The 12737-nt window shown below is 35.7% G+C and overlaps 1 protein-coding gene across 1 annotated transcript in view; it reads right to left on the bottom strand.

The window, feature by feature from the left end:
* Positions 1 to 488: 488 nt before the first annotated feature.
* Positions 489 to 12737, bottom strand: part of COL21A1 (collagen type XXI alpha 1 chain) — a 91579-nt gene continuing 79330 nt past the window's right edge. Inside the window, exons 24-30 of the mRNA XM_005485990.4 lie at positions 12189 to 12233; positions 10078 to 10110; positions 7187 to 7333; positions 7049 to 7103; positions 6558 to 6758; positions 5017 to 5094; positions 489 to 4235 (exon numbers count right to left, since the gene is read on the bottom strand). Coding sequence (XP_005486047.1) covers positions 4048 to 4235; positions 5017 to 5094; positions 6558 to 6758; positions 7049 to 7103; positions 7187 to 7333; positions 10078 to 10110; positions 12189 to 12233 — 747 coding nt within the window. The 3' untranslated portion in view covers positions 489 to 4047. The remainder of the gene's footprint in view (positions 4236 to 5016; positions 5095 to 6557; positions 6759 to 7048; positions 7104 to 7186; positions 7334 to 10077; positions 10111 to 12188; positions 12234 to 12737) is intronic.

Raw genomic sequence — 12737 nt, forward strand, 5'->3', positions numbered from 1 at the left:
GTCAGGTAGTGGGGAGGAGGAAAGTGGTTTTTTGTAAGGTTTTCAATTTTTTTTTCTTTTCCTTATAGTTTTTCCCTATTTTCCTGTAGTTTAGGTAATAAAGTGTTCTTTATGTTTAAGCTGGAGCCTGTTTTGCTTATTCCTGGTCACATCTCACAGCAGACACCAGGGTGAGGGCATTTTCATGGGGGCACTGGCTCTGTGCCAGGCTCAAACCATGACATGGACTTTAAGGTCCCTTCCAACCCAAGCCACTTTATGATATTATGATTTTACTTTTTTATTTTTATTTGTAGGATTATGGTATCTTTCAGTTAAACAAATGAAGAACTGAGAATGGTACATACACACACACACACACACACACACACACAGAGATATATACACATATACACACATGATATATACAGGTATATATTTACCAAATAAATCTGCACATGTGGAAACCATCTGTGACATCTGGTCTTTTGCTAAATCATACCTATTTATATATAGGCACATCACTCCATATGTATTTACTCCAAACTTCTCTAAGATCATGATTCTCAGAGGTCAAAATTGCTGAGCTCCATCCATACAGCATTAGGCTTTCATTAAGAAATCCAGTTCCCACAGTAATACTTTTCCATTCTGCGTCTTTAAGTCCAAGTACATGCCTAAGAAACTGAGAGAAAATAGCAATCAATGAGCATAGCAAAGTGGTAAATATTAAATCTATTTTATGGACACAGAGATATTAGGAGTTGAAGCCATATCAAAAATTTAGCAAAGTGAATCATAGTTCCTCTACTGACACCAACAGGCACTAGACAACCAGAGGGGATATTTCTTAACTCAAGGCTAGCAAAATGATACAAAAAAAAATCCAGACCTTTTTTTAATCTTGCCCTCTACTTAAAAATTAGCCCAAGATCCAGTTTTAAGACTATCATCAGGAGAGTAAATAAATGTCAGTTAACAGAGTTTCTAGTAATTATTTCCAGAGAATATCAGAGATGGTGACATGTTGCACTGTGAGCTTTTTAATTCACAGCTTCTGATTGAAGATTAACATCTGCAAGAACCTCATGTAGTTTGCATCATCAGTAAATAGAAGTCTCTCTCCTGTGGATCATTAATCTGATAATACTCAAGTTTCTACCATTTGTTTAACCTCTTACTGTAGAATCAGATGAAGATCTGGAAATATATTCATATTCTCAGTTAAAAGATCCAATCAAGATACAATCTTGGACACACCTACACTGCTGTATAATCCCACTACATCAAATGAAGTCAGGAAATTCAATGATTATGATGTCTGCTAAATTCTGGCTTGATAAAATTTTAAGGAGGAATAATTGAAATCACAGGTTCCTAGGCTATAACATATGCATTTCACTGGGATGGAAGATACTTCCTATAGAGCTCTGGGCATTTAATAATGTAGAACTACGTTTCCAAAGTGTCTCCATGTATTTAAGCTACTACTACTAATTTTCTTAAAGGCACCTGCACAGACTGGATGGCTAGCATGTCTTCTGGAAAATTCCAGCTTGACAAAACCAAATAATTTTTTGTAAAAATGCCACAGTTTCACAGACTCAAATTCAGAGCAAAATATCAGAGATCCAGCAGCACTAAAGCTCAAAGCATCCAAACAATTCAGGAGTGTAGGCAAATAGATTCAGCATCAAATCTCCCCCTTTTGCAGATCAAGGCTTTGAATTTGGTTTTACATTCAGTGAAGCCTCTTTATTATTTAGTTTATTAACTCAGTCTTTCTTACCATATTATTATACAAAATGAAATGGGTCCAACATGAGATTTTGTTTTATAGCTATAGCTAGCTTAGATTGTACTCTTTGAGCAGCACTGTACAGAAATATTCATGCTAGGCCAGACTGAGCTACTTTAGATACCAGAAGGAGCAGAGGATAAGTAACTATCTTTTTTATTTGCATGGAAAAAAAAAAATTAAGACAAATGTTCCTTAGCAGCCTGACAAGATGACAGCCAGAAGACCAACCACCTCTAGTGTATGCATATCAATGCAGACAGCCTGGGGAACAAACAGGAGGAACTGGAGCACACTGAGATCAGTAGGGGAAAAAACATTTTAAATTTTAGAGGAGAAAATTTCAGCTCTCTCAGACCTAAATTGGGAAGGATTTCATGGGAAGCTTCCATGAAGGATAAAGGAGCTAGACCGTGCCAGGAGTTTTTCTTAAATTCTCTTCCTGGAAGCACAAAAATAGTTCATCTCCTTTAAAGACAGAGAAGTAGGCAGAGCAAGAGACCACCTTGGCTGAACTGTGAGCTTCTGAGTCTGTTCAAAAGAGAAGTGTTCCAGAGTTGGAAAAGCAGACAAACACCTGTCAAGAACTATAAGGGAACTGCACCAGTGCACAGAAATGCAGACAGAAAACCAAAGCTGAGCTCAAATAGAAATTGGTCATACATATAAAAAACTACAAGAAAGGGGCAATTAATAGATGCAAACTGGAAATTCCTCATATATCCTCAGTCAGTCACTCAGAAACAACCCTCCAGTAGGACTAATGGGGTGATGAAACCACCACTACTTTTAAAATTAAAGCTTGATATATGTGTTAATTTGATCAAATGAAATCGCAAACAAAGCTACCAATCAGACTGGCTGAAAATCAAGAGGATTTTTCTACAATTAGGGAACTCTGGTCTTCTGTTTGTATTCACTGTAGTCAGAGGTCCTTCTGACTTGCACTTGTTTGGTTGGTCTTGGTTTTGCCTCCTCTCAGACTCATAATTCACTCAACCATACATCTTATTGGAAAGTGTGTCTTTTATTTTACCTTGAATGTCAAACATATTAACAGTCTCTGATAGTAGGACAACAGAAAAACAACACATTAGAAAAAGTGACTTATGAAGCACAAGTTAACTTAATACAGGACTCTGCCTTAATTTAAGAAATGGATTTTAAATTCTCATGGGAACTGTGCCTTTGCTCTTTATGTAAAAGCAAGCAATAAACTTCATTAGCAAAGCATACAATAAAAATTACAGACAGCTGGCTTAAAATGAAAAAGGAAACAGCATAACAAACATTGCAGCTTGTCAGCCACCAGTTAGACCTTTCTCCTTGTAAACCTGCTTCTTCAATTTGATAATACAGTCCGTGAGCAGAATCAACAAAGAGTATATAACTTGATACTTCATTACACAGAAATGTTACATTGGGGTTGTGCAAACATTTTTAAATCCTTGATTTTGTCAAATCATAGCTGAAGCCAGCTATGTCAGGATTTTAGTATTTTTTTGTATTTAATGCTATTTTCATATAAGTTGAATCACCCACATGGAAACTTTTGACATGTAACAGTTGACAGTACCATCTTCAATAAAACCTTGGCCCTTGGACCTGTAGTTCTACCTCTGCATTTGACATGGGTTTGAAGCAGAGCTGCATGGCAAGACAGGTGGCATTTCTCCTATGATGCATCCAAGTATCTGTCTTAATTCATAAAAATCTGGTAACATGTTTTCACTCACATCTGGAGCAATGACATATGAAATGGAAATACGACAATGAAATTTGCGCACATATGAAGTCAAAGTCAGCCCCATTCTTTCAAAATCAAATACTATGTATGTTGGCTGCATGTGAAAAATTTCACAGTTATTTATACCCGACCAATGCCATTTAAGACCTAATTCTGTTCCCAGTGGTGTTTCCAGCAATTTTGCAAAGGACTTTCTTTGGTAAAGAGAGGTAAAAGGAGAATGATAGGACACTTAAATACTAAATACTAAATATTAGAGTTAATTTTATTTCTATTAAAACTGATAATCTCTTTTAAAACACTTGAGATTCAACCAGTGCAAGGTATAAAAAAAAGTTACAGGTGTTTTGGAGTTTCTTGTCTAAAGGAATGTATAAACTTTGAGATCATTATTTATAATGCGTTTAATGTCAGAGGTACTTTTGTTCTTTCTTATGGGATTATTGCTGGTCACCTTCCTGAGATTTGAAAGACCATGAAAGATAAGCACCGTAACTATTCCTCTAAAGTATCATATCACAAATTAATAATTTGGTCCTTTTCTAAATGGATCTCTCCCCACAATTACACTAAAACACAGTGATGGGTCACAAATTCCAGGGGGTCCAACTGGTCCTGGCCTTCCTGGAGTGCCACGGTCTCCATCTTTACCAGGCTGCCCACGCTCTCCAGGACGGCCTTCCTTACTCATCCCTGGTGGACCTTCAGGACCTTAAAAACACACATGCAGTAAATAAATAAATAAATAAATAAATAAATAAATAAATAAATAAATAAATGCATTCCTATTAAAATGAAAAAGAACAAGTATGAATCCACAATACCCCTGCTCTTTGGTAAAGTATGCAGATAAAGAAAACTTCATTTCCTGCAAAAGACACTTCTTGTTACAAACTGCTTATATATTTATATAAATGACATGACATCTTATAAAGATTTTTTTAAATCACATGAAAAACACTTTAAATAAAGATAGCTTTTAAAGGAGAATATGAAAATCTGCTTTAGTACACTATTCTACTTTATCATATTATCTGGTACCACCATGGCAAGAATCAGTCCCTCTATTTCTATTTGTTTCTCTGCCTTTGGATGGGGCCCTAATATATCTTCTAAATGCCCAACTTTACATTTCGTATGCATATACTAATGTTGTGAAGAATATTTTCCCTCATTAAGCAATTCTTAAAAGTCACATGATTATATCAGGGCTCAGTTTTCAGATATAGCTGACTTCAGGATCCATCTATCATGAAACAGCAGTCTCAGATATCAATCTCCTACAGGACCTGTCTTATATTAAATAATTATTATATGGCAATTTATAAGGTACAAGTGATGCAAGTGACAGGCATTACCCTAAAATATATTTGGTAAGTAAAATGTGTACAAAGTAGGCAAGTTTTCCGAAATTACATCAACATTTTTTCTAAACCACACTTCAAAGAGTTATTAGCATGCACTGAATCTGCACATCTGAACCATCCCTCACCTGGAGGTCCTGGGGGGCCTTGGATCCCAGGAACACCAACTCCTTGGTTGCCTTTTGCACCATTCTTCCCTGGCAGTCCTGTGAATTACCAAACACATGCATATCTTTGCACATCATTTTCATCCAACGAAGTCAGAAATCAGCATTTGATAATATTTATTGAATTTAATATGTAATATTTCAAAAGCAAATAATGGGATGCAAAACAACCCTTTTTTTGTAACCTGCACAGTGTGACTGGGTTCTAAATTATGCTAATTTCTACTGAATTTAGAGTTGATGCAGCAACAGTTAAGCAGACAGGCACTATCAGCTGAGGGAATAGATGATAAGTAATTAAGCAATTTGCTGTCATCACCTTCCTATCAGCAAAGTTTTTAGTATGTTGTATAAAGGAGGTTTAAGTTTTTCAGCATAATCCCTGTGGAATACAGAATATATAGAAAATGTTTCACAACACACACAGCAGAATTAAATCTCCACCAAAGAAGTATTGTGAGAGTAAAAATAGAAGCTCTCTTACACTAGCACAACCCAGTAAATTCAGCTTCTTCATAGATACATTATCTATTTTCCCAACATTTATGGAATAACCAGAACTGCTAGTGTCAGCTCCAGAGGCAAACTGCATATTCTCCTGTTGGAGTTTAAATTACAAACGTACTACAGGCAAATCAGCATTACATACAAAATTAATTTGGTGTGCTAGGTCACAGGTAGTAAGTCACAAAGAAAGTAAATATTTATCAACCCTTTTTCTGTTTACCATTGGCACATTACTAGCTAGCTGTTATTTCATACAGCTTTCCTGATTATTTTCATGCTACTAGTTACCAAATTATGGACTCCATCCAGTCCCTTGCTCTAGTTCCAGACTATATATGCATACATAACATAAAATCTGCAAATACATCACAGAAATCAATTGGAATGCTTGGACAGCTGAGTTACCTGAAAGCATAAACCTTAGCCTGCCTAAAAAGAACCAATGAATGCTTATAAAGAAAGGAGCAAAAATTCTTTTGAGATAAAGAGAGCAAAAGGACAAAAAAAGTCAGGAAATCAAAGGAATATAAATACAAAATTTGTTGGATGTCAAAAACCAGCACAGCTAGTAAGTAGCCAGTGAATACTGTTTCTTAAAAAAGCAGAAATGAACAAGTTTGGAAGAAAAGAAATCAGAAGACATGGAAATACCTTGAAATCTATCTATACGCATATTTGAGCTAAAAAAATAATCAAAATGCAGGTAGAAACATGTACATGAGACTAAGAACTCTCTAAAAAGATCAGAACAGAGTTTATAGTACACCACAGTAGAACTGTACAATAACTATCCGGCTTTGTTCTTGTATTCTCTCTCCTGTCACGCGTTCCCTGAAGGTGGTGAAACATCCACACACTGCTCCATAGTCACAATTCCTTTCAGCCCAGCAAGCCCAGTTATTCTCTTACTCCACCCTGCATTAATCCCATCCAAAACCAGAAGCAGGAACCCAAGATATAAAGGCCTTTAGCACCGTGCCACACAGACACTGTACCTCTTGTCCCACGAGCCCCAGGGCGACCCGGCATGCCCATCAGCCCTGGAATGCCGTCATTCCCTGGCAAGCCAGGAAACCCTCGGGGGCCTTCAGGGCCTCTGGGACCTGGTGGGCCTGGAAGTCCTGGGGGAGCACTTTGGGACTGACAATGGTTACAGTTTTGTAGTCTTCCACTCTGGAGAATGGCAGGCAACTGGGCTGGGAGAATTCAAACAAAAAATTGCTTAAAGTGTTGCAGCAATAGAAGTATTGCCCCCAACCACTAATACAAAATCAGTTCCCTCTCTTAAGAGAATATAATACTTCTAGGGAATAAGATGGTAAAGTATGGAGCCTGTGATGTGGAAATATAGTTCTACACATATAGGAAAAAAACGAATAAATAGGCAATATGGAACTTGCTTTCAAAAAAGCATTTCTGTAATTATCAGGAAACTTCTTTAGCACTTCAAACAAGGAAACAACAGTAAAGAAGCTTTCCAACTTACTTCTCAGTACATCTGAACACACCTGTCGAATAAACTCTTCTGAAAATTCCCGTGCCTGAATTGAACAGAGAACAGAGCATGCAATTCTTTCCGGTTTTTAAGGTACCCAAAATGAAAAGTCTGATGTCCTATACATACAGGTTTTCCATCTGATCCAGGTGGTCCTGGGGGTCCTCTATCTCCTGGCTGACCTCTGAGGCCAGGAGGTCCAATCAAACCCGGGACACCAGATTCTCCTTTTTGTCCACTGATGCCTCGAATGCCTGGATCTCCTTTCTCACCTTTCTGGATTGAAAAACCAATGAAAAACCAATTATATGTTCACAGATCATTTGGAAGATAGGTAGCACCAAACAAACATCTTCTAAGAACTCTTTATTGAAGATCATCATGAAATTAATGTGATGCCAATGAAAATTAACTTGATATTGATGAGATCTATTTTGCTAAATGCACTGAAGTTTTCAGATTCCTTAGCAGCTGTTTCAGATAAAATTACCAAAGACAATTAGAAATAAATTGCCTTTTCTTAACTTTCAAGATCCATTTTACTATTCATTATTAACACATGGAAGGAAGGGTTTTATTCACTTTTTCCACAGAATCAGAAGATTTTTTTTATAGTATGTTAAAATCCTTAGAAGGCCAGAAAAACTGGATGTGAAATTCTGGCACCACTGAAGTTCCTGGAAAATTAAAGCCTTTTACCTTGTATCTTCAGTGTATAAGACAAAGGAAAAAATAACTTTATTTCAGTTAGGGATTTTTTCTTCTTTTTTTCCATCTGATTTATAGTAACTGTAGTCTTTTTGCTTCACTGGAAAAGGTAAAAAAAATGCTGAAAAATATTTTGATATACTTCACCAAAGCAATGGTTCCATTTATGGAATTACCTACTGTAATAGTTCATGTGGAACACTTTCCCTGTTATGGAGCCAACAATACACCAGTATGTGCCCAAGATTAAAGTCAGTATACTACACTTGCTCCCTTATGAGGTTTTTTCCTCCCTTGTTTGCTTCTGCATAACATTATCACTTGCTGAAAATTTTTCTTTCTCCACTTCCAACTATTTTAGATGGAACTGTGAGAACAGGACTATTATATATCACAAACTTATTGAAGCAAATAATAAAATTTTTATATGCTCATGCATATGGTCTCAATAGACTTCCACTGAATTTTAAATTATGGTATTTATATTACTTTGTAACATCTCCTATAGTACTTATCAAGATTCTTCACATCAGAAAAGTTCAAAACTTCCTGTCTTAGTCTATATTAGTAACAATGCCCAGAATTCTCTACATGAATTACTACAGGGTAACAAGCTTTAAATTCAGTGTCAGATTAACCAGTTTTATGAGCTAGGCTGTAAAATCAGACAGGTACTTCATGCTCTTAACGAAACAGAGAAACGAGACAAAATGTGACAGATGTCAGCCGAGTGCCTAAGAGGACTGCTGGAAGGGTGGCCAGTTCAGGGGCATGACCTGAACAGCAGCCCATACCTTCAAAAGTCATTCATTAATTCAGATACAACTTCTTCCAAAGTTGTAGTTGTAATTTATTTTCTTGATATTGTCATCCTGAATGTTGTAGTCACAGAGAAGGGATCCTCTTAGCTACCTCATGTAGATTTGTACTTGCTCATTTCTAATACATAATTGCAAAGGTGTTTTTTTCATTTAAACAGTCAGCAAGGATCAGAGATAAGCATGGTGCTTATGTAGCTACCTATGGCTATACTAGAAAAAGTATGAGCTGAAGTCTGAAATCATCTTGGGTTTATAGCTAGAAGAGGTTTTGTTTTGGTTCTATTTAAATTTTAATTCCTCTTACCCCTGTGGACTATATTTGCATAAAAGACTTGCAAGCCAAGCTATCTGAACCAAATGTTAGAGGGGCTAAAATGCATTAAGAACCAGAGAACGCTGGGGAAATAGCATCTACTGTAGAACAACATTAGAGGCAAGAAGCCAGCATAAAAACACCAGGAGAAAATGTTAGAGGCATCAGCAGAACTGCCTGAAGAACTTGCCAAGAAACAACTGAAACTGTAGAGGGAAAATTTTCCACAGTATATCTTGGTGTTTTAATGCTCAGCCATATCCATGTGAGGCCTTGTTTGCTGACCCTTGCTATTGGCAAAGAAAAGAAAAGAAAGGAAAACAGCTCAGTGACTGCTGAAACTTACAGGCTGAAGAAACTTATTAGAAATCAGAGTCTAACAAAAAACATATTTTAGAGAAATGGAAAATAAACTAGTTTTGTAGGTTTGATAAGTAAACACAATGACATCATTACAGCTTAATACATATTACAATATAATTTAAATTAATTTCCAGTAGAAATATTTTATACTTAAGGAGACTAATTCAATAGCATACAAAGAATCTTTTACCACTTTTGACAATAATTTAATAAAACACCAATAAGCTAAACTGCAACTAAAGAATTCCTAACAGAAGCATATGAAACAACTTACATGTTAAAATGGATAAAATAATTTAATTATCAGAATGAAACTTCCAGCTAATGTATCCAGCTATTGATATGCAAGAATGCTTTAAGGAAAAAGGTTGAACAGATAATATCTAAATAAATCTGAAGAAGAATTTGATGAATGGGGAAGTGTATACTCTGATTTTACAAAATATTGAAATAAACAAATAATAACCAACAAAATTATGACTTTAAATACCAATTTTTAAACAACATGCAACACAATGATTCTTTGTCTTTGGTTATTTCCTCTATTCAACCAATCCCTTCTTTTTTTTGTTGGTTGGTTTCTTGGCTTTTCAATTCTCTTAAAAGTATACGTTTGGATTTAATAACTTTTAATGAAATGTATATCTCATTCTGTCTCTTTATAACTAATACTTCTTTGATATTTTTCAATTTCTCCCGTTGCTTATAGACATGTGAGTACAGATGACTAAACACACATTTTACAGATCACCTAATTTGCAGAAACAAATGGAGTAATTTTGTAATGCTGTATTTATCATTGCAAAAATACGTACCTCTCCTCGTTCTCCACTCAATCCTTCTACTCCCTTTAAAAATAAGATGAAAAAGAAATTTAAAATGTACATTGAGCCAAATTACTTGGAATAAAAAATTAATATTTTTTGTCCTTTGTTTTCAGTAATCAATCACAAATGGTAATTTTAAAGATTCTCTGATTGCTACAGTACAAAAAACAAAGCTATATATAATGATAAAAAATTTATATCAGGGTGAATGAACAGTTCAGTATTACCTTTAATATCATGTACCTAGAGCATAATTTGGGAATATATCACACCTATTATAAACATATAAACATAATATAGATTTAAGAGAAAACATCTTATTCTCTTTACAAAAGAAATAGCATGTGTCCTAGCAGAAGTAAACTCCTGATTCAAACTGTTTAATACCATCTTACTAGGCAGAAATTAATTTCAGAGCCTTAGAAATACAGATGGTATTAGCCTTAGAATACATATGGTAAGGCAGATTTTGCATGCTATCAAATTATTTTGGTGTCATTGCTGCCAAGTGATTCAATGGTGTTACTGACCATTACGTCCCACAGCAAGATGGCAGTTCACTTTTCTGATTCACTCTTATGGACAAGGAAATCTGTAGGGTGTCTTGGAGTCTTGAGAATTCTTGGAAAGATCTTTTGCTGTCTACTAAATGACTGATTTTTTCTGTTCCTGACCAAGCCAGATAAGCATGGGAAACAATTGTAGACTTAGTCTGTATTATTTTTTCAGCTTTCTCCAAAAAAAAGAAAGCAAGCAAACAGCAATTCAGTTGCATCATTCTATCTGGAAAAAAATAAGTTTTTTTTCACTATCACTTTGTTTTCCCTTATGACTAAAATAATAAAGATATTAAAATTTGCCCATTATTTGCAAAAAAAAAAAAAAAAAAAAACCAAAAAACCAGAAAGTTTAAATTGTAAAAATGTCGATCTAGGAAATTATATTTGGTTAAGTCAATGACCTGTCTTTTAGTTTAAACTATTTCTTTATTAAAAAATGTGGTGAGGTTTAACAATGAACTATTTTCAACCTACATATCTCTGAGAGTGTTAACTAACATGCAGTCTAGATTCCCTGCCCAGAATCCCCAGGAACTGGGTCCATCTGTCTAGACAGGCAGCTGTATCAATGTTGTAATTCTGAAAAAAGCAACCGTGGCTTCCTTCCAAGCCTAGTTTTAGATATGTACCTCTGAAAAATACTTCTCTGTTCAGACATGACATAGATTATGCAGTTAACAAGTATTTATAAATACTAACAGCTATTTTCTGCAGAATAACAAGATTGCCAACTATGACACAATCAGAATACACTGGCCTAGAGTTAAAGAGAAACAACTGGATCTCACTGATTTACAGCTGAAACAGGAAACACCTGTAATTTATGAGCACAGAAGATGTCAATAATGACTCCCAGTATAGTCTAGGAGGTAATGAACTGTATGAAAGTGTAGCATAGTGCATGAAAATCTTAACATCTCAACTATCACTCTTATAACCTTTGCACAAAAGCTACTATTTGCTGTGATCTGCATTTTATATTACTTGTAACTATTTTATAAAAATATTCTATAATGAAGGCTTTACTACAATAATAAAAAAATGCACTTATGGTCTGTTTCTCAAAGTATCACAGAACACAGAAACATGTAGGTTGGAACTGACCTCCTTGGATTCAACTTCCTTTGCAGAACAGATGCAGCTTGATCAATTCAACAGGTTGCTCAGACAAGTTTTGCCACAATATCTATGAACAACCTGCTCCAGTATTTGACCACCCTCAAAGCAAAATGTTTTTCCTGGATATCAAGTTCCTGTGTTCCAATTCATGTGCATTTCCTCTCCTCCCTCAAGCATGCATAGCTGAGAGAAGTGCTGCTCCATCTTCTCTGTATGTTATAGCTGTTATTTTAAAAATACTAAAAGTATTTAAGAGGCAACTTATATAACTATGTTATCATGTTACACATAAATATATTTCACCTCAAGCAAAGGCCTATATGTGTTGATGGAAAAAGTGTTAAGAAACAAATATGAATCATGGCCTCAAGCTAGGAACACTATGGCTCTCTTGAAGTAGGATCACTGTTTGAACAGTACCTGTAAGCCTGGATTTCCTTGTCTTCCTTTTTCTCCTTTCAGTCCCTTCAGAAAAGAAGCACATTTTATAAAATATAGATTTATCTGGCACATGTTATTAAATTATGAAAAAAATAACACAAGGAGCTAAATACTAAAACCTCATTCTAAACCAGGACAAATCAACCCGAAAAGTTACTCTTCAAAGAGATCAGAGCAGAAACCATGAAGAACAAAATTTCTACCCTGAACACAGAGGAACCAAGCCAGGATCCAAGTAACAACAAAACTATTTTCTTTTTCTTGTAGGTATTTCCACGATTTTAGATAGCAAGTAGGAAAATCACACATGCTAATAGTAAAGTAGGTAGGCAGAGGCCAGGTGGAGTTACTTTGACTGCGTTTCTGTGTTCTGTTCTGCAGGCAGGGACAGAATGCATTCTGTGACAGGGATATTCCTCCTCTGGGGCAGCAGCACAACCTGCACCCTGTGCCTGCACCATTGCTGGGAGCACACAGCTCTGCACCAAATGCCAACAGCCTTCTCAGGCCCCCAGAAATGCAGATTTC

Source organism: Zonotrichia albicollis, chromosome 3 (assembly GCF_047830755.1).
Source record: "Zonotrichia albicollis isolate bZonAlb1 chromosome 3, bZonAlb1.hap1, whole genome shotgun sequence".
Lineage (NCBI taxonomy): Eukaryota > Metazoa > Chordata > Aves > Passeriformes > Passerellidae > Zonotrichia > Zonotrichia albicollis.